Raw genomic sequence first — 22,936 nt, 5'->3', positions numbered from 1 at the left:
GATGCAAAAATTTAAGGTCCTGCCTGTATTGTAGCAATTGCATCGCAGGGAGCAATGAGCAAGTCTCCTGATAAAGTTGAAACATGGGCTGGAGTTCAGAAGAGGCAGAGTCACATTTTAACTCTTTTCCTACATGTCTACAGTTCCCTTGGGCATTAAATGTACCACCAGCAGCTTATCTTCATGGTGTAACTCATCGTTATCCTACCCTGTGCATGGACATGTGAAGAGAAGGGGACAGCTCCATAGGAAGCAGGAAGTGAAGTAGATGCTATGCAGCTCGGAAATTATGTAGGGAATTTGAAAAGTTTGCTCTACTTACATAGTTTGGAATTTGGTCAGGACTTTGAGGCTACCATTCTCACACCATGCCTGAGATAGCTGATTGGAAAATGCCAATGTTTAGGATAACATTTTTGACCTGGAAAATACAGAGAATGCAAGGTACTTTCCTTCTAGTATAGAAGTGTTCCACACTGTCCTCTGAATAAAAATAGGTCTTCGCTTTCCATCAGATCAACAGCACTTTTTCTTTTCTTTTTTTTTTAAAAAGTAAAATGTTTATTGCCCATCATAAACTTTAATTTTTGAACTCAAAGAATAATCTCTCTCACATCCTGAATTTAATTTAACCTTCTCAGGAGGACTGGGCTTTCCTGTTCGGTAACCACAGGAAATGTTCTTCTCCATTGGCCAGAGTTGAAACTAATAGCCCTGGCATGTTTGCTTATCTCTTATCTCTGGGGTTAGATCTCTGCTGTCAGCTTGTTATCTGGCTGCTGCTACTGCTCACTTGGTTGTGCAGGGATGTCAGTTCCATTAATAACCTGAGCGCTGTGCAAACAGGTAGTGGAAAACAGGTGAAGGGAGAGGAAATTGTATTTAACCCCGATCTTGCAGCTGTCATTTTTCAGACTCCACCATGACTCCATAAGGCCAGAATGGGTGTGTGACATCAAAACACTTGTGACAAATCTCATGCTTCAAGTATGAGGGAGACAGATGGATGGACACACCTGCAGATGCTTAGGGCCTGGGGTGATCTGAAGCTTTTGTGGCAGAAGTGCAACATGAAAGCATTGGTATGCTCAAGGACAGATTCATTCTTCCAAAGAGCAGGAAGTCTTCTACTGTCCCTGGAAATCTCGGGCAGTTTCAGCTTCAACTTTCATTATCTGTGTTGTTTTGCCAAATAAAACTACCTTCTGTAGAGAAAAGTTACAAAGATATAGACCCCCAGCTCAACCGTAAAAGATATTGAGGTATGGGAGACCCATTCTCTGTACGGAGGAGGAGCCTACAAGGGTGTGCTCAGGTAGCTACTTGTATTCTCTCTTTATTTCCAGTGAATGTGCATTTCCTGGCTGTGGTATTCTCCATGTCCTGCATAAGCCTGCCTGAGCCACAGAGAGGAAGGCTGCCTGCTCACTGCAAGCAGCCAGGAAGCAGGGCAATGCAGGGCCATGGGCTGGGGCTCTGGCATGGACCCTCAGCTTTGGGCACCGAGCTGTCCAGGACCAGGAGCCTTAGCAGCACTTTAACTTGCTCAGGTATTGTACTAGTCAAGGAGGTCTGAAACAAAGTTGTGAAATATTTAAATGGCTTCAGGTACTGGTATTGCTGGAGTTTACTTTTAAAGGACCTTTAACACAAGGAGGTCATCAGACTCAGGAATTTGCTCCTTTAGTGGCCTTTCAGAAGCCAGGACACTGTGCCCAAGAATAAAGGCTTCCTCAGCTGCCCTCCTTTGTGAGGGAGCTGTGAGGTGTCTTGTGCTCAGTTTTCTGGGTAAGTGGTGAGTTCCATCAATGTGAAAATAAACACATATATAAATAATTTATTTAAAAATAAAAATATGTAAAGATTTGGAATAGAGAGGGATTTGGTCTTGAGTAGAAAGTAGAGCATTTCCTGTATATGTTTTTTCTGTGTTCTGCAGCCTGCGTTTTTGTCTATGTATGCATCTGCTTTCCCCCCATGTATTATAAGGCATGGACAACTGACAGGGACATGCTTACTGGTAAGCTGCTGGTTGGCGTCCCTGTTCAAGCAAAAGGAATTTCCCCCTAGAAAGAAAACCTGCAAGTCCTGAGCCAAGTAATGCTTTTGTTTATGTCCTCAGTCCCTATTTCAGTTTTAGAGTAGTGTAAGAATGAGTCTCTGCCATTGTCTGGTCTCAGCTGTATCTAGACAGTCTGAGGCTCACTTCTGGCTAGAAATGAAAAGAGAATTTGTCACATTCTATTCATTAAAAGTAAAAAAAATGCTCTGCAACCTTTGCTTAAGCAAAGGTAACCTTGAAAAAGTTAAATGAATATAAACTGATGCAAGCAGAGGCTGAGGTCAGAAGTTGTCCTTCTCTGGAACAGGTTATTCAGAGTTTTGCATAAAACTGCCAAAAGAAACTCTGTGGTAACTCAGCTGTGATGGGGAGAGAGGTTGCTTGCCCTTCCCTGGTCCCTGAGGCTGCCCCTCTCACAGAGTGTTACAGTGTTTGGTGCCTGAGATTTCTTCAGCACACCGGGATTTTGGGGTCCTTGGGGACTTTTATTTTGTCAGCGCAGTGGTTTTGGTTAAACCTGCTAGCTGCACTAAACCAGAGCTAAAACAAAAACAGCAGAAGAGATTTTACAGCAAGGTGGGTGTGCTTCCAGCAAGAAGTGGCATGACAGTGGGAGTATGGGTCAACTGATGAGGAGCTTTGGCGGTGAGCAGTGAAATGAGTCCAGGAAGGAGTTTCAACAAAAAATGCAACATAATAATTTCTGCAGCTCACTAGCATGCTAAAGGCCAGTTGAAGGTGGATTTTTCTTTGTGTCATTGCAAATCCTTAGAATTCTGGTGCAAAATTTGTTGGGTAAGGATATCTAGTGTAATTGCAAAAGACAGATAAAGAGAATTTTGAGTTGTGGGGAGGTTTTTGTTTGGTTGTTTGGGGTTTTTTTTGGTTTTGGTTTTTTGTTTTGAGAAACAATTGTATTGGAAAACATAGAGCATTGCCTGAAAATAAAGGCATGAGGAAGTGCAGCCTTCTAAAGTGCTAAGGATGTGTCTAAGCTTAACTCAGGTGCATGAGCTATCAGAGCTGTGTCAAAGGCAGCTTAGCAGCATATACCACAGGGCATATATATGCCAGCATGATACTAATGATGGTCTGTGCCTTCAGACCACAACACTTGCTTCTGGCTTTTTTGAAGTGCAGCTGGAGGAGCGCCTACCTGTCCGCACACACCCCAGCGCAGTCATGCCCTAAGTGATCCACAGGTACGTGTAGAGGGGAATCCAGTGGAGAAATCCCCATGCTGGAGTGGACCTGCCGCTGCTGGTGTGGTGATGTGATGCCATAGCTGGACCTAGTATGGGCTGAGTCAGTTTGCATATGTGTGCACCATCCTTCCTTCTGGTCTGCAGGCATGATCCCAGCTCCACTGAGAACCCAGAGGCCCTTAAAACTGGCTGAGGAGCTTTGGACAGTGATGGTTAGATGTTAAATATATCTTTCCCAGGTACTCAGTTGTGCTGGTCTGCTGTATAAGTGCATTTATGTGTCATATAATCACAGAGGAAGATTTTTGCTGTGCCATGAAGACATGTGTTTAATTTACAGAGCTGTGGTTCTGTTCATGAAAGACAGCAGTTATGTCTGTCATATATAATATTCTATGTATAAAATAATGGAATCTTGATAACTGTCATACAGTTCCATTACAAATGGAAAATGAAATTAAAATAAAATGGACAAAGGAATTCTTTTTCTTAGCAAAATTAAAGTGTTGCTGGCAGCAGAATGAATTTGGAACCAAGCTGGTAGGAGAAAATATAAGTAGGTCTATTATTTATAGGCTGCATTAAACTAAAGAGTTATGCTTGTGAAAATATCACAGCGAATTTGTATTTTTATATAAGTAAGAATATTTCAGGTTTTCTGTGATTTAGTTCAGTTTTGCTAAAAAAAAAATAATGCAGGATTAGTTTAAGCTGAAAAATTAATTCCAGTGAAATTACCATCACAGTGCTCAAACCAATGATTGAGTCTTTGTCTTCCAGAGAGTGAGAAGCAAAAGGGATTTAGGACAGGAAAGAGTGGCACCAATGTACATTGTTGCTTTTTCTGACTCTCTTCTGTGCATGGCAGTCCTACTAAACCTTTAGGTGCTTGCAGCTTTATGGTTAGTAATAATAATATTATCTTGATATCTAATGGATATTAAGGCTAAACATATAATCTCAACTAACAGTTTGCTTAGAAAATTTTTTGTCTCTTTTTCCCCTCCTTTTCCTAGGAAGGTAATGCATGGCCCCTTTGTAGGAAGGTCCCTTTATAGGTGTACTACATAGTATTTTCTTGTTGGGAAGTTTTGTTTGAGTGAGGCTTTGGTTTCAAAAGACGATTCAGAGAAAGGAGTAAACTGATGTAACACATAATCCATTTGCTGTTCCTTCTCCACTTTCCCACATTATGTGTTCCCAGCACTTATCTTGTGCTAGTTCCAGCACTGGCTGGGTCTCTCCATGTAGTGAGTGATTCAGCTCACTGATCTGGCAGCAAATCATCTGCAGAAAAACTTGGATAGATTTCTGCTACGTTAGTGAGCTAAGCAATTTCCCAGAAAGATGTGGCAAGGAGCTGAGGCAGCTCCTGGAGATTGTGGGTGCAGGCAGCATGGGCAGAAGTATGAACAGAGATGGGAGGAGCAAGGGAGAAGAGTGAGGACTAGGGCATTTTTTTTTTTTCATTTGGCAGCACAAAGCTGTGAAATGGACTCAGCTACTTCTGAAACCACAGTGTGTATTTAACTGACAACAATTTTATATGTACTTCATGGGTGTGATTATTCACATAAGTGACTTGATTTTTTTGTTGTTGGTTTTTTTAACCCCTGGGCTCAAGCTATTACAAGAATGGATCAATAGCTGTATTTTCCATCTTCATAGTTGATTGATGTAGAACATTTCAGAACAATTATTGAAATATGGAGGGGAAGGTTATGGTGCAGTGTGAGGTGGTGGTATGTGAAATATTATTAAATGAAAGTCTAGCTCTGAAAAATCTTGAAAAGTCTACACAGTTGTATTGTTGTGATATGCCAATGTAAAAGGAAAGTTAAAGTCAAAGTTTAAAAATAAATAGTTGGGTGATTAGCTATAGTCTGGAGTATGGATCATAGCCAGTTTACTGCAGATCAAGTACTCTTAAAAATTATCATTTCAGGCCAAATGTTTGTGTTTGAGTTGTCACTGCACTTTTGATTGCAGCTGATGATGTGCAAATCCCTGACATTTCATGTGGCCCCTGCATAGGAAATAAAACACATCATTAACATGGGCCCAGTCCATCTCCCACTCAGGTCAGTGGGTCACTTCCTACTGATATCTGTAAGACTGGGCTTTAGCCCTGTGATGGAACTTTTCTGTGTCTTATCAGGATCCATCACTTTATTTTCCTAGTTTTTCTATACGTAAAACCTAAATAGATGCAGTGGTATTTATGCAGCAATTTTACCAGATGGCTCTTGAATCATCTGTTTTCAATGAAAAATGAAAAGACCAGACACGTACATAAAGGCTGACTTAATCTTTGTAATTAAATGGAACATTACTTTGCCGTGAATGATTTTAGCTTTCAGAATGTATTTCATGCTAATTTTTCAGTGAACTGTAATTGTATTAATTTTTTATATTTTTAGAAGCTTGAAAATGATCTTCACAAAGTTTTTGTGAGTCAAGTTGTTACACAGAAGATCTGTGTCAGACTCATAAAACTTTGTCAGGGTGAGATACATGTTTTGTTTTGTTTTTTTACAGTAAGGACAATATGTCACTACTTGGTATTGCTAGCAGGCCTACAAAATATCCAGTCATACTCTGATGGGCAAAAAAGTTTCTCAGAAGGCTCACATGCCCAGTTTGGTTGCCAAGTGAGAATTTGTCTAGACTGGAAACTGGGATGCTTTGTAGCATTGAAAGGCACGTTTGTGGTCCTACATTGGCAAGTTGTTAAGTCAAGAGTGAAAGGTCATTTATTATTTTGTCTCTGTAGTAAACTGACTTGCAATGCTCTCATCGCGACACAAAGACACGCTGATGATAAAATCCTGACTGTGTTGAAGTCAGTGGGGAAACTTCCTTGTGTAATCAGCAGCAGAGGGAGTAGTCCCACTCCTGGTCCTCTGCCTTGGAGCCTGCTCTCTGGCTGCTGGGATAGAAAACAGTTATCGTGACGTTAAAGCATGCTGCTGCTCTGCATTACCCCCTGCAAGAGCCTCTTGCTTTCAATGGCAGGATTGGAAGCCTGCAGAGAGTTTTCTTAATTTACCTGACAGCCTAAGGCAGGCTGAGTACTTAACGATAGCTAGGGGAAATACCCCACTGCCCCTTTTCTTCCTGTACACGTGGTTATTTAATATGCAAACTAGAGATAGGAATTAAATGAGCCTTTAAACCATAAAAAGTTGTGCATGGTGCGTTTACAGCAGATTCATGTGCAGTTACCACATGGTTGGTTCCTGAACATTTGTCACATTTCATTTGCTTTCCCCCTGTGTGTGTGCATGCCTCCTGGAAGGCTGGTCTCTTAAACATAATTTTCATCTTATCAAGGGGAAAATACTGACTTCATTATCAAAGAGCAAGACAGTTGTAGAAGAGTTTTCCACTTTCTTGTGCTGTATGAATAAGGAGTCTTTGAATTGCTGTTAAATATTACTCAAGTGAACAGAAAAGATAGCCAAGGAAGCAAGAGACTTCCAACATGCAAATTTAGGAACCTGCTCTTAATACAATGCTTTCTAACTTGTCTGTTGTGTAAATAAATTGGGCTGTGTGCTGGTGTTGTGGTTTAACCCGGCAGGCAGCTAAACACCATATGGCTGTTCACTCACTCCCCCACAGTGGGATGGGGGAGGGAATCGGAAAAAAGGTAAAACTCGTGGGTTGAGATAAAGACAATTTAATAGGACAGAAAAGGAAGGGTAAAAAAAAAAAAAAAAATAAAAGAATATACAAAATAGGTGATGCACAGTGCAATTGCTCACCACCCACTCACTGGTGCCCAGCCAGTTCCCGAGCAGCAGCCATGCCCCCTGGCCAACTCCCGCCATTTTTTTTGTTCAGCATGACATCATATGGTGTGGAATACCCCTTGGGCTGCTTTGGGTTAGCTGTCCTGGCTGTACCCCCTCCTAGCTTCTTGTGCACCTCCAGCCTCCTCACTGGAAGGCAGTATGAGAAGCTGAAAAGTCCTTGGCTTAGTGTAAGCACTGCTCAGCAACAACTAAAACAACAGTGTGTTATCAACACTATTCTCACCCTAAATCCAAAACACAGCACTATGCCAGCTACTAGGAAGAAAATTAACTCTATCCCAGCTGAAACTGGGACAGCTAGACTCATCTGAACAGGCTTGGACCTGATGCAAAGGCTCTGGGAGAAATCCAAGTTGGAGGGATTCCCAGGGACCACAGAGGGCTTCTTGTGTCCTCTCATGGGTTTTCGTTTGGCTATAGGAAACAGTCCCCTCCACCAGGTGCCACATGTCCTTCACTGCCAGCATCAAGCAACCTATTGGTGTGCCACAGCCTTCTGGCCTGCCACTCACGCTTCTTTCCCTAAGTGCCTGCGTGGGCTGTATGGGCCTGGACCTCATCCCAGGCTGGAGTCAGGATGCTGGACGTGGCCCTTCAAAAAGAGAGATGCATTTTGTCCTTCAGATCAAGCAAGCTTATTCCTCTGTTCCTCCCACACCAGTATGTGTTACACAGTGGAGATAAGGTGGCCCTGGGCCACTAGCTTGGTAGGATCTCAGGGGAGCATGGCACATCTCTAAATTTTTGGCCATGTCATGCATACCATTAGGACCAATTTAAGACACATTCTTTTTCTGGGAGAAGCTGTATAGTGAGATGTGGATTGCACATGGCAACCTTGTACCAGTTTGCTCTCCATCAGCCCTTGCTCTAGATGTTCTCAAAAAGGGTCCTGAAGGATGTTGTTCTGTTGTGATTTTAGATGGTCCGGAAGCTTTGTAATGGTGTTTAAGCATGTACCTATGTTTTCTAACAACAAATTAACTTGGTGGTGTAGTAACAAAGTGTGTACTTTTCTGAATCTGTTAGCTTACATGACTGGTTGAACATTTAAGACGGCATTGGAATTATAGTGGTAGTAAGGTCTACACAGTGCTAGTAAGGTCTACCTTAGAGTTTAGTCATTACAGAGTATATAGCTGTCTGTGTGTCTTGCTCAGACTTCTAAAACACACAGACTGTGGTAAAAACTTCTAAGTAACAGATGCAAACCCCCCCATATTTCATATCTATCTATCTATCTATCTCTTACAAAATAAAGACTGCTTTAGCCATTGATAAAATATCAAAGTACTAGGAGCAGCATTACCTTTTGAATTTACTTTCAAAAAACTCTTTGAGACAAATTATTATTTCCTAGGGTTTTGTATAGGTTTTGTAACAAAATATTTCAGTAATGCCTGAACATTTTTTCCTTGTACATGGAAATCTTAAGCTCACATCAATTGTCAAAGACAAAAAGCAAGAGTATGTGTGACCTGACAAGTGAGCCCAGCTCTCCTGAGGTAGTCTGGTTGGGAGAACTCTTCCCATCTTCCTTTTCTAATGCATCAGGGCCATGACAAGACTAAAGGACTTAAGCATCACTAAAATATAAAATGAATGTTAAATATTAATTATATGATTACATATGACATTTTAAGATTATATATGATATTTAGGTCAACCTAAGTCAGACCGATTATTAAGGAGCCTGGAGGAATCATCCTCACCCTTGGAGATGTTTGGTTAAGGAATGGGGTCTAAAAGGGCCAAAACATGGCAGTTCCAAGCTGCCGCTCTCAGTGGGCTGCTGTGGAAGAAGAGACTGATGTGGCAGATATTTGTTTTAATGAGGGTGGTGACACACTGGAACAGGTTGTCCAGAGAGGTGGTAGATGCCCCATCCCTGGAAACATTCAAGGTCAGGTTGGATGGGGCTCTGAGCAACCTGATCTAGTTAAAGCTGTCCCTGCTCATTGCAGGGGGGGTTGGACCAGATGACCTTTTAAAGTCCCTTCCAACCCAAACTATTCTATGATTCTGTATTCCACAAAGACTCCAAGATGTCCATGCAGTGGAGATAGACATATTGTGGTCACAACCAGACAACTAGCACCATGGGTTCGAAGGCAGGGCCCATCTCTGCTTCTTTCAGCAAAGAAGCGCTGCCAGATCTAGGCTGGCTTCATACTTCTCTGCATTTACAGCCAGCGAGGTGTGAATTTATTTGCTTTTATTTGGAAGGCATTCTAGAAATTGAGTGTTTTTAAAGGATATAATATAGCTCAAAGCCAAAACTGTTCTTTTATGTACCAAAACATGATCAACATTTTTGATTGACATCGTACTGGCTAAGGCATTCTAGAAATTGAGTGTTTTTAAAGGATATAATGTAGCTCAAAGCCAAAACTGTTCTTTTATGTACCAAAACATGATCAACAACTTTTAATCGACATTGTACTGGCTAAATCATTGGTGAAATGACAGTGTACTTGACACAGTTAATCCTTACTTTGTCTTTAAAAGCCACTGTTTTTTGCAAAGTTGCACTATAAATTGTTTCTAAAGAGTTTAGTCTTCATCATGTAAGTTCGTTTTTAAATTAAATCTGTTTAATCAAAGTACTAAGGGGCTCAATTAAGTAGATTCAACACAGAGGCTACTGTAAGTGATTCAGATGGGTACTCCAGAACACATGCAGAACATTCAAGGTTAACTGAACTTGTTTAAGCAGCTGACTTAGTAAAAAGTAAAACTGATGAGTTTTGTACTTTGCTTTTTCCAGACTAATATAACAACTAGGATTGAAACATTTGAAATGGAAAATGGAAATTTTCCAGTTCCTTGCAAAGTTCAGTCAGCTGGACCTGACAACACCACCAGGAAAAAAAATAGACACTTTTGAATATAGAATCATAGAATATATACAAACTTTCAGATGAACTGTGCTCCCACCACTCCCTGCTTTTTATTTCCCCCCCCCCCCCCAGCATTTAAAATATCTTCAAAGGCTGCTCTGCCTTCTGGGAAAATGAGAAAACATTCTGCTGAGAGTTAATTTGGCTCATTTCATATTTCCTGTTCAGCATTTGTCTTCCATTGTTTTTTTTATCACTACGGATATTTGCATGACAATGGGATCTTTCTTGCTTAAGAGTTCATCTGCTCCTGCTGCTAATTTCCTACCTGAAGTTGTAATCTTCTGTTTGTGACATCTTAATTATCTCAACTGCAACTAATTGTGATGTCACAAATGGGGGATTATGACTTTGGGTTGGAAATGAGATTGAGAAATTGAAGGAGTTTGAAGAAGCAAAGAGGCCTTTCTTCTTGAAAAAATAAAAGAGGAGACAAAATAATTTTGGTTAAACAAAGGGAGTCCTCCATCAGCTTCCTTCTTATAGTTGTGAAATAGAGGTTTCTAATTCTTGCGGTCATAGGAGGCCCTGTTGTATTGAGACACTGTGGAGGGGAAGAAGGGGGCAAGGATTTCATTGTGGAGAAAGGGGAATCTTCCCCTGAACAGCCACCCCACGTAGCAAGAGGGAAGTAGAAGTCAGTGGGCCCTGAGAAAGGTCTGGGCTCTGCTCGCAGAGAGCAGAATGCAGGATTGGTATGGCTGCAGGTGGTTAAAGGCCAATCTATTTATTGCATTTCATGTCTTGCAATATTCACTTGAATTTAAACATTGGAGTTTGAAGAACAAATTTCCAGAAGAGGGGGGGGGAATTCCAAATACTTAAGGAGAAATTACATTCAGTATCCTGAAAACATACAAAGTGAAAGCTTTGTGTTACCCTAGTCCATCATGGCTTTAGATTTATTCTATGGACTTGTCATATTCCACTTCTTGATATGTAGCCTTATCCTTTTGTATCCTTCTGCTTTGCTTCTGGAGACACGTTGTTTCCACAGAGATTCTGGGTGGCTGGGCAGCCTGCTGGTGTTTTTGTGAGGACATTACTAAGGCTGTTTATATACTTATGCCATGATTTACGAAGTGGGAGTACTCACCTACAGCTGTTATCACTTCACACCAGAATGTTTACACAGATTGCACATAAACACTGGGACCAAGTCACGACTGAAAGAGGAAAAAACCCAAAGTTAATGAAAGTGAAATGTCTTATTTTAACACCTTTCCTGATGTTAGGGAAAGTGCATAGACTGCAAAGTAGAGGGATGAAAGTGGAGAATGAAACAAAGATTAGCCACGTGGTTTTCGGAAATACATTGTCCTTCAGAAAAGTGTGCACCCATCCTCAGGTGTAAATGGAAGTGACCCTCAGTGGAAATATGCCAGTCTGCACTTGCTGGGACACAGGTTCATCTGTATCTGTGTATCAAATCTTTTTTAACGGTTGGATGTGTACCAGCTACTGTGCCATAGCAAAACAGGCCATTTCCTGCCATCTTTTGGAAAACGTTGTAAAAACAGGCATTTGGCCATCTGATTAACACAAAAACCAGTAGGGAAAATCAGCTGTTAAGATTTTGCGCTCAAACACATTGCTGTAAGTCTGCAAAAGCTCTGCAGGTGACAACAGACCCACTGTGATAATCTGACAACAGAACCTGGACCCTCCATTTTGTGATGCAAAGCTCATGTGTGACACCAAGTTTACCTTGTAAGCAAGTTGGTTTGAAGTTAAATTAGGATGCCTTCAGGGAGGCACAATAATACAAAGTGGAAATAGAATGGGAAAAAAAAATAAAAGGCCATATGCTGAGAAATGGTTATATCTGCTAATACTTTTTTTCCCTTTTTTTCTTTTCAAAGGCAAAAACAGTTATGGCAAAAGTGGGTTACCCTCAGTTTATAATGAATGACACATATATTAATGAAGACATCAAAACGGTAAGTGTCAGACTTGCAGCTTTCTTCTTTTACTTATTGCAGCCATTCTTTGCTCTGTTTTAGTGCTGCTGAGAATCAAAGCTCTTCTTTTGTTTGGCATGCATCTGGAGTTCTGCTTGCCTGGTTATTTTTAGATGTTGAATTAAGTATGCTAGCTCCCATGTCTAAATTTTCAATGCCAGTGTGTCTAAGCGAGATGACCATGAGGCCTGCTGGGAGTAAAATTTGCCTGGGAACAAAGAACCCTCCTGCTATTAAGCATTTTAAAGGTTAAATATACGCTGGCATAAATTTTGCATTCAGCTATAGAAATGAAACAAAACAAAAAAAAAACATTTCTCCTCAAAGTAACAGTCTTCAAAAATACTAATGCATTTTTCCTCAGAATATCACAATTTATGGTGCCTTATATAGGCTGTCCCCACCTCTCCAGGCTATGAATTTATTTATGCTTGTTGGTTACAATCGTGCCTAGAGGTCCTAACCAATGTATAAGCTTACCATGCTGGCTGCTGGACAAGGACACTGTGGGGAGGACTCCTTCCTGACCCAGTATCTGCTCAGCCTAACTAAAGCAGGAAGGCAGATGATGAAGATAATATATTTTACCATTTTCCAAAGGGGTAACTGTGGCACGCATGTGATTAATTGTATAACTGAAAGTCACAGGCAAAATAGAATCACAAAATTAATCCTGAACTGGCAAAATACAAGAGTGATAGTCGTCTTTGCCAGAGAATGTGAAAGAACACTAAAGAGAGGCATAATTTATTGAGAAAACTTTGAAGAACTAACTCTGCAAGCCTCTTCCTTGTTCCTGGAAAGAGTAGGGTGGGATGGTGCTGTGAAGGCAGTGTAATGAGATGGAGGATGTGACCAAATTACCACTCAGTGTATGGAATTCCTTGCCCAGATAAGTGGTAATGTCTAGTGAAAAACACTTGTTAATCACGGTTGCAAAACCATAGTTTAAATCTGAAGTATAACTTCCTCAAAAGCTGTAGAATTGCTTGAAACTGGTGACAGGGATATCAGCTGGATTTATAAAATATTAACATCCCTTTTTCTTGCATGGTTAGTTGTGTGTGTGTGTGTGTGTGAGGGTTATTAGATTTGGAGGCTTATGGAAGCATGGAGCCTTATGTCTTTAAGCATTTAATGCGAGAAACAGTAAGAAAGCAGTGGCAGAACCCTTGGAAGGTACAGAGTACAAAGTATTTGTAATAAAGTGCAAAAGAAACTGAAAAAAGGGGCTTTGTTACATTTTTGAAAGTGGTTTTAAAATGCACTTTTAAAAATGAAAGTAGACCTACTTCTTTGTATAAAAGAGTCTGCCTGGATAACAGCCTTAGAAACATGCAGTCTGCAATTCATCGTTGGGTACTGATTTCCTCAGTTGTTCTCTGCACAGGGAAGAGCTTTTTCAATGTTCTAGTCCCTTGTGTTGATTTGTTCAGACACTGTTTTTTTAACTAAGCTCACAAAGTATTTATTCTTCCTACCAAGTGTGAAAACTTCACTTGCTTTGACAATGGCTAAAAAATTAGGTGATTATCTCATTTAAAATAAAAGTTGTGCTAGTTTTATGTCAGCTTTTGTTTCCTTGGACATGCTTTAAAAATGTCTGTGCTTTATCTATACAGCTGAAGTTTACTGAAAGTGACTATTTCAGCAATGTGTTGCAAACTCGCAAATATGCAGCCCAATCTGATTTCTACTGGCTTAGAAAAGAAGTTCCAAAAACAGAGTGAGTAGACAAAAGGCAAATTTACATAATCTTCTAACGATATTTTATTTTCTATTATTTAATTTATACAATTTATGTTTTAATAAAATTACATATAACGCACATATGATACAAAAAGCCTATGGGCAAACCCCCCCGTTATTCAGAAACTCCTGTGGATATTTTTTTTGGTAAGCTCTAGGTATTCCCTGCACAGTAGTCATATGCTTGCAGCTTAAACTTAATTTAATGAAAAAAGGGGTAATTGAATCTCAATTAAAAATGGATTATGTCTCTTGGTCACAGTTAGAATTTGGAATGGTACAGCAGGGATTTATGAAATAAATTTTCTAAGAATGGAACTATCAGTAAGAGATAATGTTATTATTAGTAATAGCAATCAGCATTGTTAGTTTCCTGCTGTTGATAGCAGTGATATGGAATAAAACATAATTTAATTTACATATGTTATTTTTATTTATTTGTAAACATGAGAGTGCAGACTGTGTCACATACTGTCATAAAATACATGAGAGAATCAGTCTCTTCTCTTACTGGTGGGTAATCAAATCCTTAAAATGCAAATTAAAACCTAAACAGAACTTAATTAGTCTAATCATGCTACTTAAAAAATGACTCCTTCTACACAGAGACTTTGAAATTGGTGGTGCTGCTTAGCTCCTGTGGTGGTATTTCCTTAGGGCCCCAGAAATTCCTACTCAAACTGAACCATACCTTGTTTCGGTGGTGGCTCTGTGTTGTCTGTGAGGCAGATAGAGGATGTCAGCAGGACAGGCACAGGCTGTTCCTGGTTAGTGTGTTGTAATTTGGCCCCATATCTTTGAGGGGTCGTTTATAGCTTAATTTTAATTGTGAATTTTACCTTCTCGTCACTCCTTTCTCTCACGTTGCAATGGTTAATGCCAGGGGATGATTTTATGGGCTTTCCTGCAGCCCTGGATGCCAGGGCTAGATGATGACAGTATATTCTATCCAGACCAACAGTTTTCATGAGAGCAGTGAAATAACACTTGCCTCTCTATAGCAAAGGTGATCAGCAACCTCTTCCTCATGAACAGCATTAGGGCAGCACTAACGCAGACCATGCAGATTCTTGGCATAATGGGAAATCTCCCCCGTAAGGAAATTAATTGGCAGGTAATCCCTGACTGTATGCCTCAAGGGCTGTAATCTGAGAACTGTCACATGGGTAAGCTTAAAAAATGAAGGTTTTACCCGATTGCCCACTACAAGACTGAACCCTTTCTCATGCTTGTCTTTACCACCTTATTTCAAGGACTACTTAGCAGCAGCCCCCTCATCACCTTTGTCTTGCTCTTCTTGTCGTCCCACAGGACACACTCTAGCCTGGGAGATCCCAGTTTGGTTTTTCAGTCTCTTTCCTTTGTCAGCACAGCTATATGCTCTGCCTTCTGCAGAGCTAGGGGTAACACCCACCTGAGCCTTCAGTCATGATTATTCCTGCTGGGAGATTATTCTGCCTTTGCACCTGCTCAGCAATAGAAAAGGGATCTGAAAGTGGTGTCACACTGTCCACTTTTGCTGTGTCTGCTGAGGGGTACCAAGGCACAGAGAGTCATTGGCACCTCCAGTAATTTTTTAAAAATTTATTATAATAAATCAATAACTCCCACCCACCAGTCTGAGGCATGTCAAATCTGGCCCTAAAAATATCAGCACTTGCCACATTTTAACTAGCAGACTCCACTGCTTTCTGATGCATTTACTTCTATTTTTTCTTTCTTTCTTTTCTTTTTCTATTTTTGCTTTTTTAAGCTTTTATATATTTCATAGAACTTGGTCTACACTGAAGCGTGGCACTGTTAATAGAGAATTACCCTTGGGGTTTTGTTTCTGTTTGCTTCATTTCTTTTTTTCCCTAGTTCAGTAGCTTTTAGCATAATATTTATATTTAGAGATAGACATTATAAGATGGTCCAAGTTGTGGACTGCTAAATGAAAAAACGAGTGTTTAAGGAAATAAGTTACCATCTAGTAAAGTTATATTAACCCTAAAAGGTAAAACACTATATTCATTTAGCAGACAGTCCAGTTTCTCAGCAACATTATTTCAAACTGGACTCACTTTCCTCAGCATAGCCAACTAAATGGAAAATCAAAATGATGGTGCTAATAACGCCAAGTTCACAGGATCAATCCCTGCTTACTGCAGGGGGGTTGGGCTCGATGATCTCTCAAGGTCCCTTCCAACCCAAAGCATTCTATGATTCTATGATTCTAGGGTTCACTCAAAGCACCAGGGAAACACCATCAGGGGACAGACAGAGGAGCTGGCAGGTACAAGACCAAAGGAGTTTGATAAAGCAAGGGGGAATGTGGATATCAAAGTGGAAATTCACCAGTTTTGTAATCTAAAAAGAGGAAAAAATATCCCCCTAAGCAGGAGTAATTATCAAAATTCTTTGTCCTCTGTTCTGCTCCCTCTCTAGCAGTTATTTGCCTTAGAGGAAAAAGGAGCATGGAGGAAGTCAGGCAAGGCACTGCTCAGGGTATGGATGGGGGGATGTACCCAGCCCAGCTGGTACCAAGAAGCTGTGACAAAGCACCAGGGTGCCAGAGCTGCCTGCTTTGCAGGTCCTGGGACCAGGCTCTCCCACGGGCACCGCAGCTGCGGGAGGTGCAACTTGCTGTCCTCAACACCTGCTTTGGATGCCAGCTGCAATCCTAACAGCTGGCTGGGGAGATGGCTGTTGTCTTCACAGCTGGCTCTATTAAACAAGAGAAAAAGTGCTCAGGTATCAGGAGAGAGACGTACGAAAGGGATTTGTGGCAAGAGCTGAGGAATATGATGCATGAAACAGTGCAGGTTGGGTCAAGAGGGCTGAATGGAGGAGGCGAGGCTGGAAGCGGGGAGTGCGGGAGGAAGGGGACCAGGCATGAAGACAGTTACAAAAATCTAGGTGAGACACAACTAGAGCAGAGGGAAGTGAAAAGCAGGGCATGGGGAAGTGATGGCCATGTGGAAAGGAGAGAGACAAAGGAGAATCAGGGTTTTAGTGCTGTTTGCTTACCCATTCATGGAGCCATATGCTTTCATACATACATATATACATACACGTGTGTGTATACATGTATGCATATATAAAGACATACCCACCCCTTTTTAACAGTGGTTGAATCTATGCTTCTTAATGCTGATATCATACTTGCAAATAGCAGGGGATCAGAGGACTTCTCGGGCATATCACTTCATTATTATTAAATCTTTCTCCTTTGAAGTCAGGACATCTCCTCTATGACTTTTAGACCTGGCTAAATCTTTCTTCACTTTTCACTCAACTTTCAGTACTGGAGATGTAGGCATCTAGTAGCCCTATAAAAGGACACAGAAGACATGTACTATGAGAATATTTCTGGGTCTCCTCCAGGACCTATTCCAGTTTCTTCACCACAGGGGAGGGCAGCTCTGAGAGGTGCTGGGTTGGATGCCACTAAAGACAGTGCAAAAGCTCTTTCTGCAAAAAAGGAAAAACAGCGATGAAAGACACTAGGCAGGCTGTTGTCTGTTGGAGAATGCTGCTGGAAAAATTTCTTCATGGAAAGAGTGGTCAAGCATTGGAACAGGCTGCCCAGAGAGGTGGTGGAGTCACCATCCCTGGAGGTGTTCAAAAAACATGTAGACATGGCACTTTGGGACATGGTTTAGTGGGCATGGTGGTGTTGGGTTGATGGTTGGACTGATGATCTTAGAGGTCCTTTCCAACCTTAATAATTTCTAGTTTTTCCTTTCATGAAAAAATAATCCAGCCACCAAGCCACGAAACATGGAATTACTACCCTACCCTTAATTGGTTTAGTGGTGGACTTGGTAGTGTTAGGTTAATGGTTGGACTGGATGATCCTAAAGGTCTTTTCCAACCTAAATAATTCTATGATTCTGTGGAGAGCTCAGAAATCCTGTGGGTGGACCTGCCCTGGAGAGGCTGGAAAGGAGCCTCCTGGAGCCTTTTCCTGGTCTTTGAACCTCATTTTAAGCAGTGATGTGTCACTGGAGGCTGGGCCCAGCCTTACCTTCCCAGTTTCTTGCCCAGCCCCAGGGGAGGCAGATGGCAGCCTGGCCTGGGAGGCTAATGCTCTGTTTCTACACGGGAAAATGTGTAAAACAGACTAACAATGAGAAAAGGAAATACACATTTGAATTCACCTTGAAGATTGCCTTCCCTTTAGAAGTTTTTCTTTATAGCCTTTCTTGGGAAAAGATTTTCCAGATTTCAGCTTCATTAGCAACTTTGTATGGCCTTTCACTTCTAAACAGCTTAAGTACATTATACATTCACAAGTTCATTTTCTTTACTTATATGATTTTTTTTTTTTTTTTTAATTCTTACTTGGGACATTGAACACTAAATTCTGCTCCACCTGAGTGATTTTTTTTCAACTCAAAGAGTTGAGAGAACAAATTGCATTCAGTTCATGCTTTGCAGAGAATTAAATAAATTAATACAATTTTCTCTGTATTGTAAGTGTTCCCAGTCACCCCTCTTCATGACTGGCAATGTAGCACACTATACTCTTAACTCAGAAAGGAAGATATCATAGAAAAAACTGTAGCCTAAAGATACACAAACCTAGGAGAGTATCTGCCCCACTTACTAGCCCAGTGCGGGTTTCAGATTTTATTTCTATAAGAGAAATCTCAAACTTACAAGTGTCAAGTCCGCAGCATTAGGTTTTGTGTGCTGCAGTAATTGGCAGGTAATGTTACAGGACATCATTCAAAGCTGTCCCTTCTTCACATGCTAATAATAAATGGAAACAGTATAAACAATTCTAGATTTTTTTTAATTTAGTTTGTAATTAATAAGAGCTTAGAGTTTGTTATGCCCTTCTGTTTTTTTCTATCCTTCTGCTAATAGATCAAATGCACTGAAATTGTAACCAGACCTGCAAATGCCCAGGCAACCTGACTTCAAACAGGAATGAGAGAGCTATTTCTAAATTTGCTTCATCTTAAAATTTAACAGCAACAGCTATTTATTACAGACCTTCATATAGTAATTTAATGTCTAAGGTCTGTCACTGAAGGTTCAGTCATTCCAAGGAGTTCCCTGAAAGAGGATGGCAGATAAGAGGTGAAGTTGTTCTGCTAGTCTGAATGAAAGCAGTCTTAGTTATTTCTGCTCTTTCATGGAAAATGCTTCCTAACTCTTTTTGAGAGTGGCTCAGAATGGTACAACAAAATGCTGGAGTGTAAATATGCTCCTTGCTGAGTGTCTAAACATCAAATGTGAAATTCAGCATTGCTTGTCACTAGAGAACTCTTGTTCTTCCTGACTCCCCGGTACGGCTAAGTCTCATCTTCCTAGCTGCTTAAAAACAAACCTCATACGGGGTCATCCTTGAGGCCTCGTTATAAAAGAGTGACTTGGAAAGAATTTAGTTCAGTTTTACAGTGAGAAAATCAAGGCTGCTATCAGTCTTTGGATCATACTAAGCTCAGGAAACAGGATGGGCTCTGTTATTGCAGTGGTAGATCGTGAGGAAAGAAGCAGTCTCAGGATGGCGATCTTGTGATGAGTCTTAGCAGCTAGTCTACAAGCTACGAGTCTATGATTACATAGGTGTGAAAGCATGGCCAGCAGTAGTGTGATGTCGTCCCTCGGTAGCTGCAGACCAAATGGCAGCAGCATTTGCAGTTGCTCTTGGGCAGAGTGAGGTGTTGCTGTGGTGACAAGTACGTGCATCACTGGTTAGCTCCTCACCTAATAAAAATGGGTGCAAACTTGTACTGTTAGAGAGGTGTTGCTTGTCAGTGAAGAGCCCTTTAACCACTGCTTGTGGTGGTTCCTATCTTGAACTAGCTGCGGTGAGCCCCTGGGGCTGCAGCAGCAAAGAGGATGGGGAGAGGAGCAAAGCACATTAGTCTGTTTTGAACTATCTGTTATCTGTCTCAGGCCCTTGATCCTGAGACTGGAAATGAGAGGCCCTGTAAGACACTCGCTCTAAGAAGGATTTGCAAAAATGGAGGATTTGTTGTTCCTGAAGCCTTTTTCATGCTTAAAAGTTGCTGTTTGAGAGAACAGAAAGGCCGTTGTAAGTAGAACAAGCCAATAGGGTGAGGTGGAAGTCACAACGCTACATGTCTTTGTTCAAACTTACAGTAAAATCTAAATTAAAGTGTTGAGCGTTTCAGATGGGTCTCTTTCAGATGGGTTCTCTCCTTGTCAAAAAAGGGACAGAGTCCTCCAAAGCTATGGCTAAGCCTAGAGAGCAGGTCCCACTGCACAAGTGGCTATCTTACATCTTTCAAAACAGTTTAGCTGATTGCTGCTGTGAACAAACATGAAATTGAAATGTAGTTAATTAAGACCCCCTAATTTTTTCTTTATCCCCTCACCATAAGGATTCTTTCTTCAATTTTCCATTATCTCACTACATTACCTCTAACATTTAATCTCTTTATTATAGAGGAAACAGAAAACACACCAGAAAACAACCTCCCTCTGCTCCTCCCCTCCAGAATCTCCTAGTAAACAAAACAGGGAGAGTTATCTGTGGCAATTAGAGCCTATAATGTGATAGATGGATAAGATATTTATGTGACATCACCCTTTGCTTTCATTGGTTAGTTTTTCTGGTTGCTGCACTGTAAAATAAGCTGCTCAGCTTTGAAGATGAGAGAAGCAGATAAATTTATTGATAAAAGACAGAATGCTGCCATTCTAAAACTCTCCCCTTTGTTGCATGGTTTACATGAGGACATCAGTTGCCAGCAAAACAGTCAGGATCTGCAGATAACTCATTCATTTGATGGTGCTATTTTAAGGCACAGATTGTGTACGTGAATGTCACTGACATCACATACTTTCCATGTTCTGATAGATCTTCCTTTGTCTTACTCTTTGTTTTGCAGCTCCCATCTCTTCTCTTTGAAAGAAATTCTCCAAAGCAATTGCATTGCATTCATTTGGCTTTACAAAACTTCCTAGTAATGCATAGTTAAATACATCAGGATGTTCCTGTTTGGACATTTACTAGAATTGCTTCTAATTTATTATGAATTAATGAGTAATTCTTATCATCTTTATTACTTTTAACACAGTTCTTCCTTATAAAACCATAAAATGAAATCCTGGACTCACTGAACTCAGAGTTTCAACTGAGGGAATTTGCATGTTGCTGATACTAGTTGAGATTTTCTACTCATATGGGTGAAACCACTCTCAATATAGATGAGCTTAGGCTAAGAAAATTCATAAATCCTATTTGCTATTCAAATCTCGGTTTCCCTCCAGCATGTATGAGAAATCTAACTGTGAGAATAAATGCTAATATTCCTTTTTAAATTTGTTTTGCCTTGCAAGAGGTCCATTTGTTTATGAGCACGCTGATAGCCACGTTCATTGTGTAGGGTAAAGAACGTGAAGCTGTTTATTTTGAATTTAGGTTCCCAGAAAGCCCCTGCCCATGTTGCTGACATCATCCTAATTGTTCAAGTAGTTGTTCAGCAAAGCATCTGAAGCCACTTCACTTGTTTCAAAATGCTCTCCTCTAATTTCAAGAGGGAGTTTCTCCACACATGGTTGAAAGACAGCTAAGAGAGTTTTCACAGCTGCCATCAGTGTTCCAGCCTCTGTTGGGTGAACTTCAGTTTGTCAGCATGGAAGACCTCACTAGCACAATAGTCACTTAGAAATAAAACAGATTAGGCAATAGGAAGCTTAACAATTGCTCCTGTTGAACATTCATTGACTGTATGCACTTAAAGCCATTAAACAATAGATTTCAATGTTCTAGAAAGTGTAGGTAGCATGTATTGAAGTGGAAAAATACTTAAACTTTTACATATCCTAGGTCTTTCACATTTTTGCTTCCTTCCACCGGGTTCACTTTTTACCTTTGCTCATTCTATTCATAAAGACATGTAAGTGTACTGACAGATGATTTCTTTTGCTCTTACTACAGGTGGTTTACAAGCCCAACTACTGTAAATGCTTTTTATAGTGCATCTACCAACCAGATCAGTGAGTATCTGACTTCTGAGCTTCCTTATAAAGTGCCTGTTTGGGAAATGTATGTATCAAGCTTCAGATAATATCTGTACAGTTTGTGTGTTTGCTATTGAAAATCAAGAGCTCAAACCTGGTAATTCAGCTGTGAGACATTTTAAGTGAGAGGATAGTTCTGGAAAAGCAAGGGCTCCCACAAACTTGAATTACTGTTGCTTAACATGTTATCCCATGTCAGCTGAGTTGCAGTGACCGCTTGCGTGTGTACTCTGTCCATTGCAAATGTTAGCTTAAATCACTTTTTTTTAAAGCCTGATGTTTCTGTCTTCTGTTTTCTGTAGCAAAATAGCTCCATAAACATCCAGTAACCCTTTAAGTGATAGCAACTCAGTCCTCCAGTATTAAAAAATACGTATCGATAAACGTGACTAGAGGAGACTGTAATATAGACCAGAAAACCTAAGAAGTGGTGTCCAGAGGGTTTGTTCAATACCTTCAAGGACAAGGAATAGTATCTGCAGTTAACTTAACATTCTTACCTGTATAGTTTGATGAAATTATCTTGTATGTACAGTACAACCTGTCTTATGCTAATTTTAGTTACTGGTTGTTTTTCAAGAGCGTAAATCCTGGTTTGGAAGCATATGAGGTAAAAGAGCTGAGCTTTTCAAAGATGTGTGTGGATTTGGATGTTCATGCCCATTTGCTTTAATGGGACTTTGCATAGAAAATATCTAACGGGCTTTAAAAGTCTATACCAGTCTTTCTGTGTACAACAGTGTTATCTTTACCCTGGCACTTCGCTCTTATTAGCTTTGCAAGTTAAATCAGCCTTCTTGTTCTGTGCCATCAGGGTCTGGAAGGCAGCTGCTGTAACCTCTGTGGTCTTGAACCCTAAGGACAGGTGTGTCAAAAATCGCTGAGTGACTCCCCCTTTTTCTCCTGAATCCCTTTTAGTGGCGGAGAGAAGTAGTTTTTGAAAAGAGCAAAATGAATGTATCACACTGAAGAGGTTACAGCAGAGGACTGGCAATGTGGGTCTACTGGTATCTGCCGCTACTGATTTCTGTAAACAATTTTTGCCTTCAAACCACTCACTTAAATTCTCTTTTGTCTAAGTGAGCTCATTTGTAAAGTGTGTGTGGTAATTAGGCAGTTCTTTTGATTAAAATTAGTTCTAGGCCTAGACCACTTTACCTTAATTAGAAGGCTGCCATCACTAAGTAGCCACATTTTTGTTGATCATCCAAGGGAGCACTTGAGGCAGACTTCCCGAAGCTGATCACGGCTCTGA

At 40.6% G+C, this 22,936-nt stretch overlaps 1 protein-coding gene across 1 annotated transcript in view; it reads left to right on the top strand.

Annotated features, from left to right (window-relative positions):
* Positions 1-22,936, top strand: part of PHEX (phosphate regulating endopeptidase X-linked) — a 109,068-nt gene that overhangs the window by 60,884 nt on the left and 25,248 nt on the right. Inside the window, exons 13-15 of the mRNA XM_075720467.1 lie at positions 11,848-11,925; positions 13,569-13,672; positions 21,599-21,657. Coding sequence (XP_075576582.1) covers positions 11,848-11,925; positions 13,569-13,672; positions 21,599-21,657 — 241 coding nt within the window. The remainder of the gene's footprint in view (positions 1-11,847; positions 11,926-13,568; positions 13,673-21,598; positions 21,658-22,936) is intronic.

This window comes from Pelecanus crispus, chromosome 1 (assembly GCF_030463565.1).
Source record: "Pelecanus crispus isolate bPelCri1 chromosome 1, bPelCri1.pri, whole genome shotgun sequence".
NCBI lineage: Eukaryota > Metazoa > Chordata > Aves > Pelecaniformes > Pelecanidae > Pelecanus > Pelecanus crispus.
The sequence above is the reverse complement of the archived record's forward strand: the minus strand, read 5'-3'. Positions and strand labels throughout refer to the sequence as shown.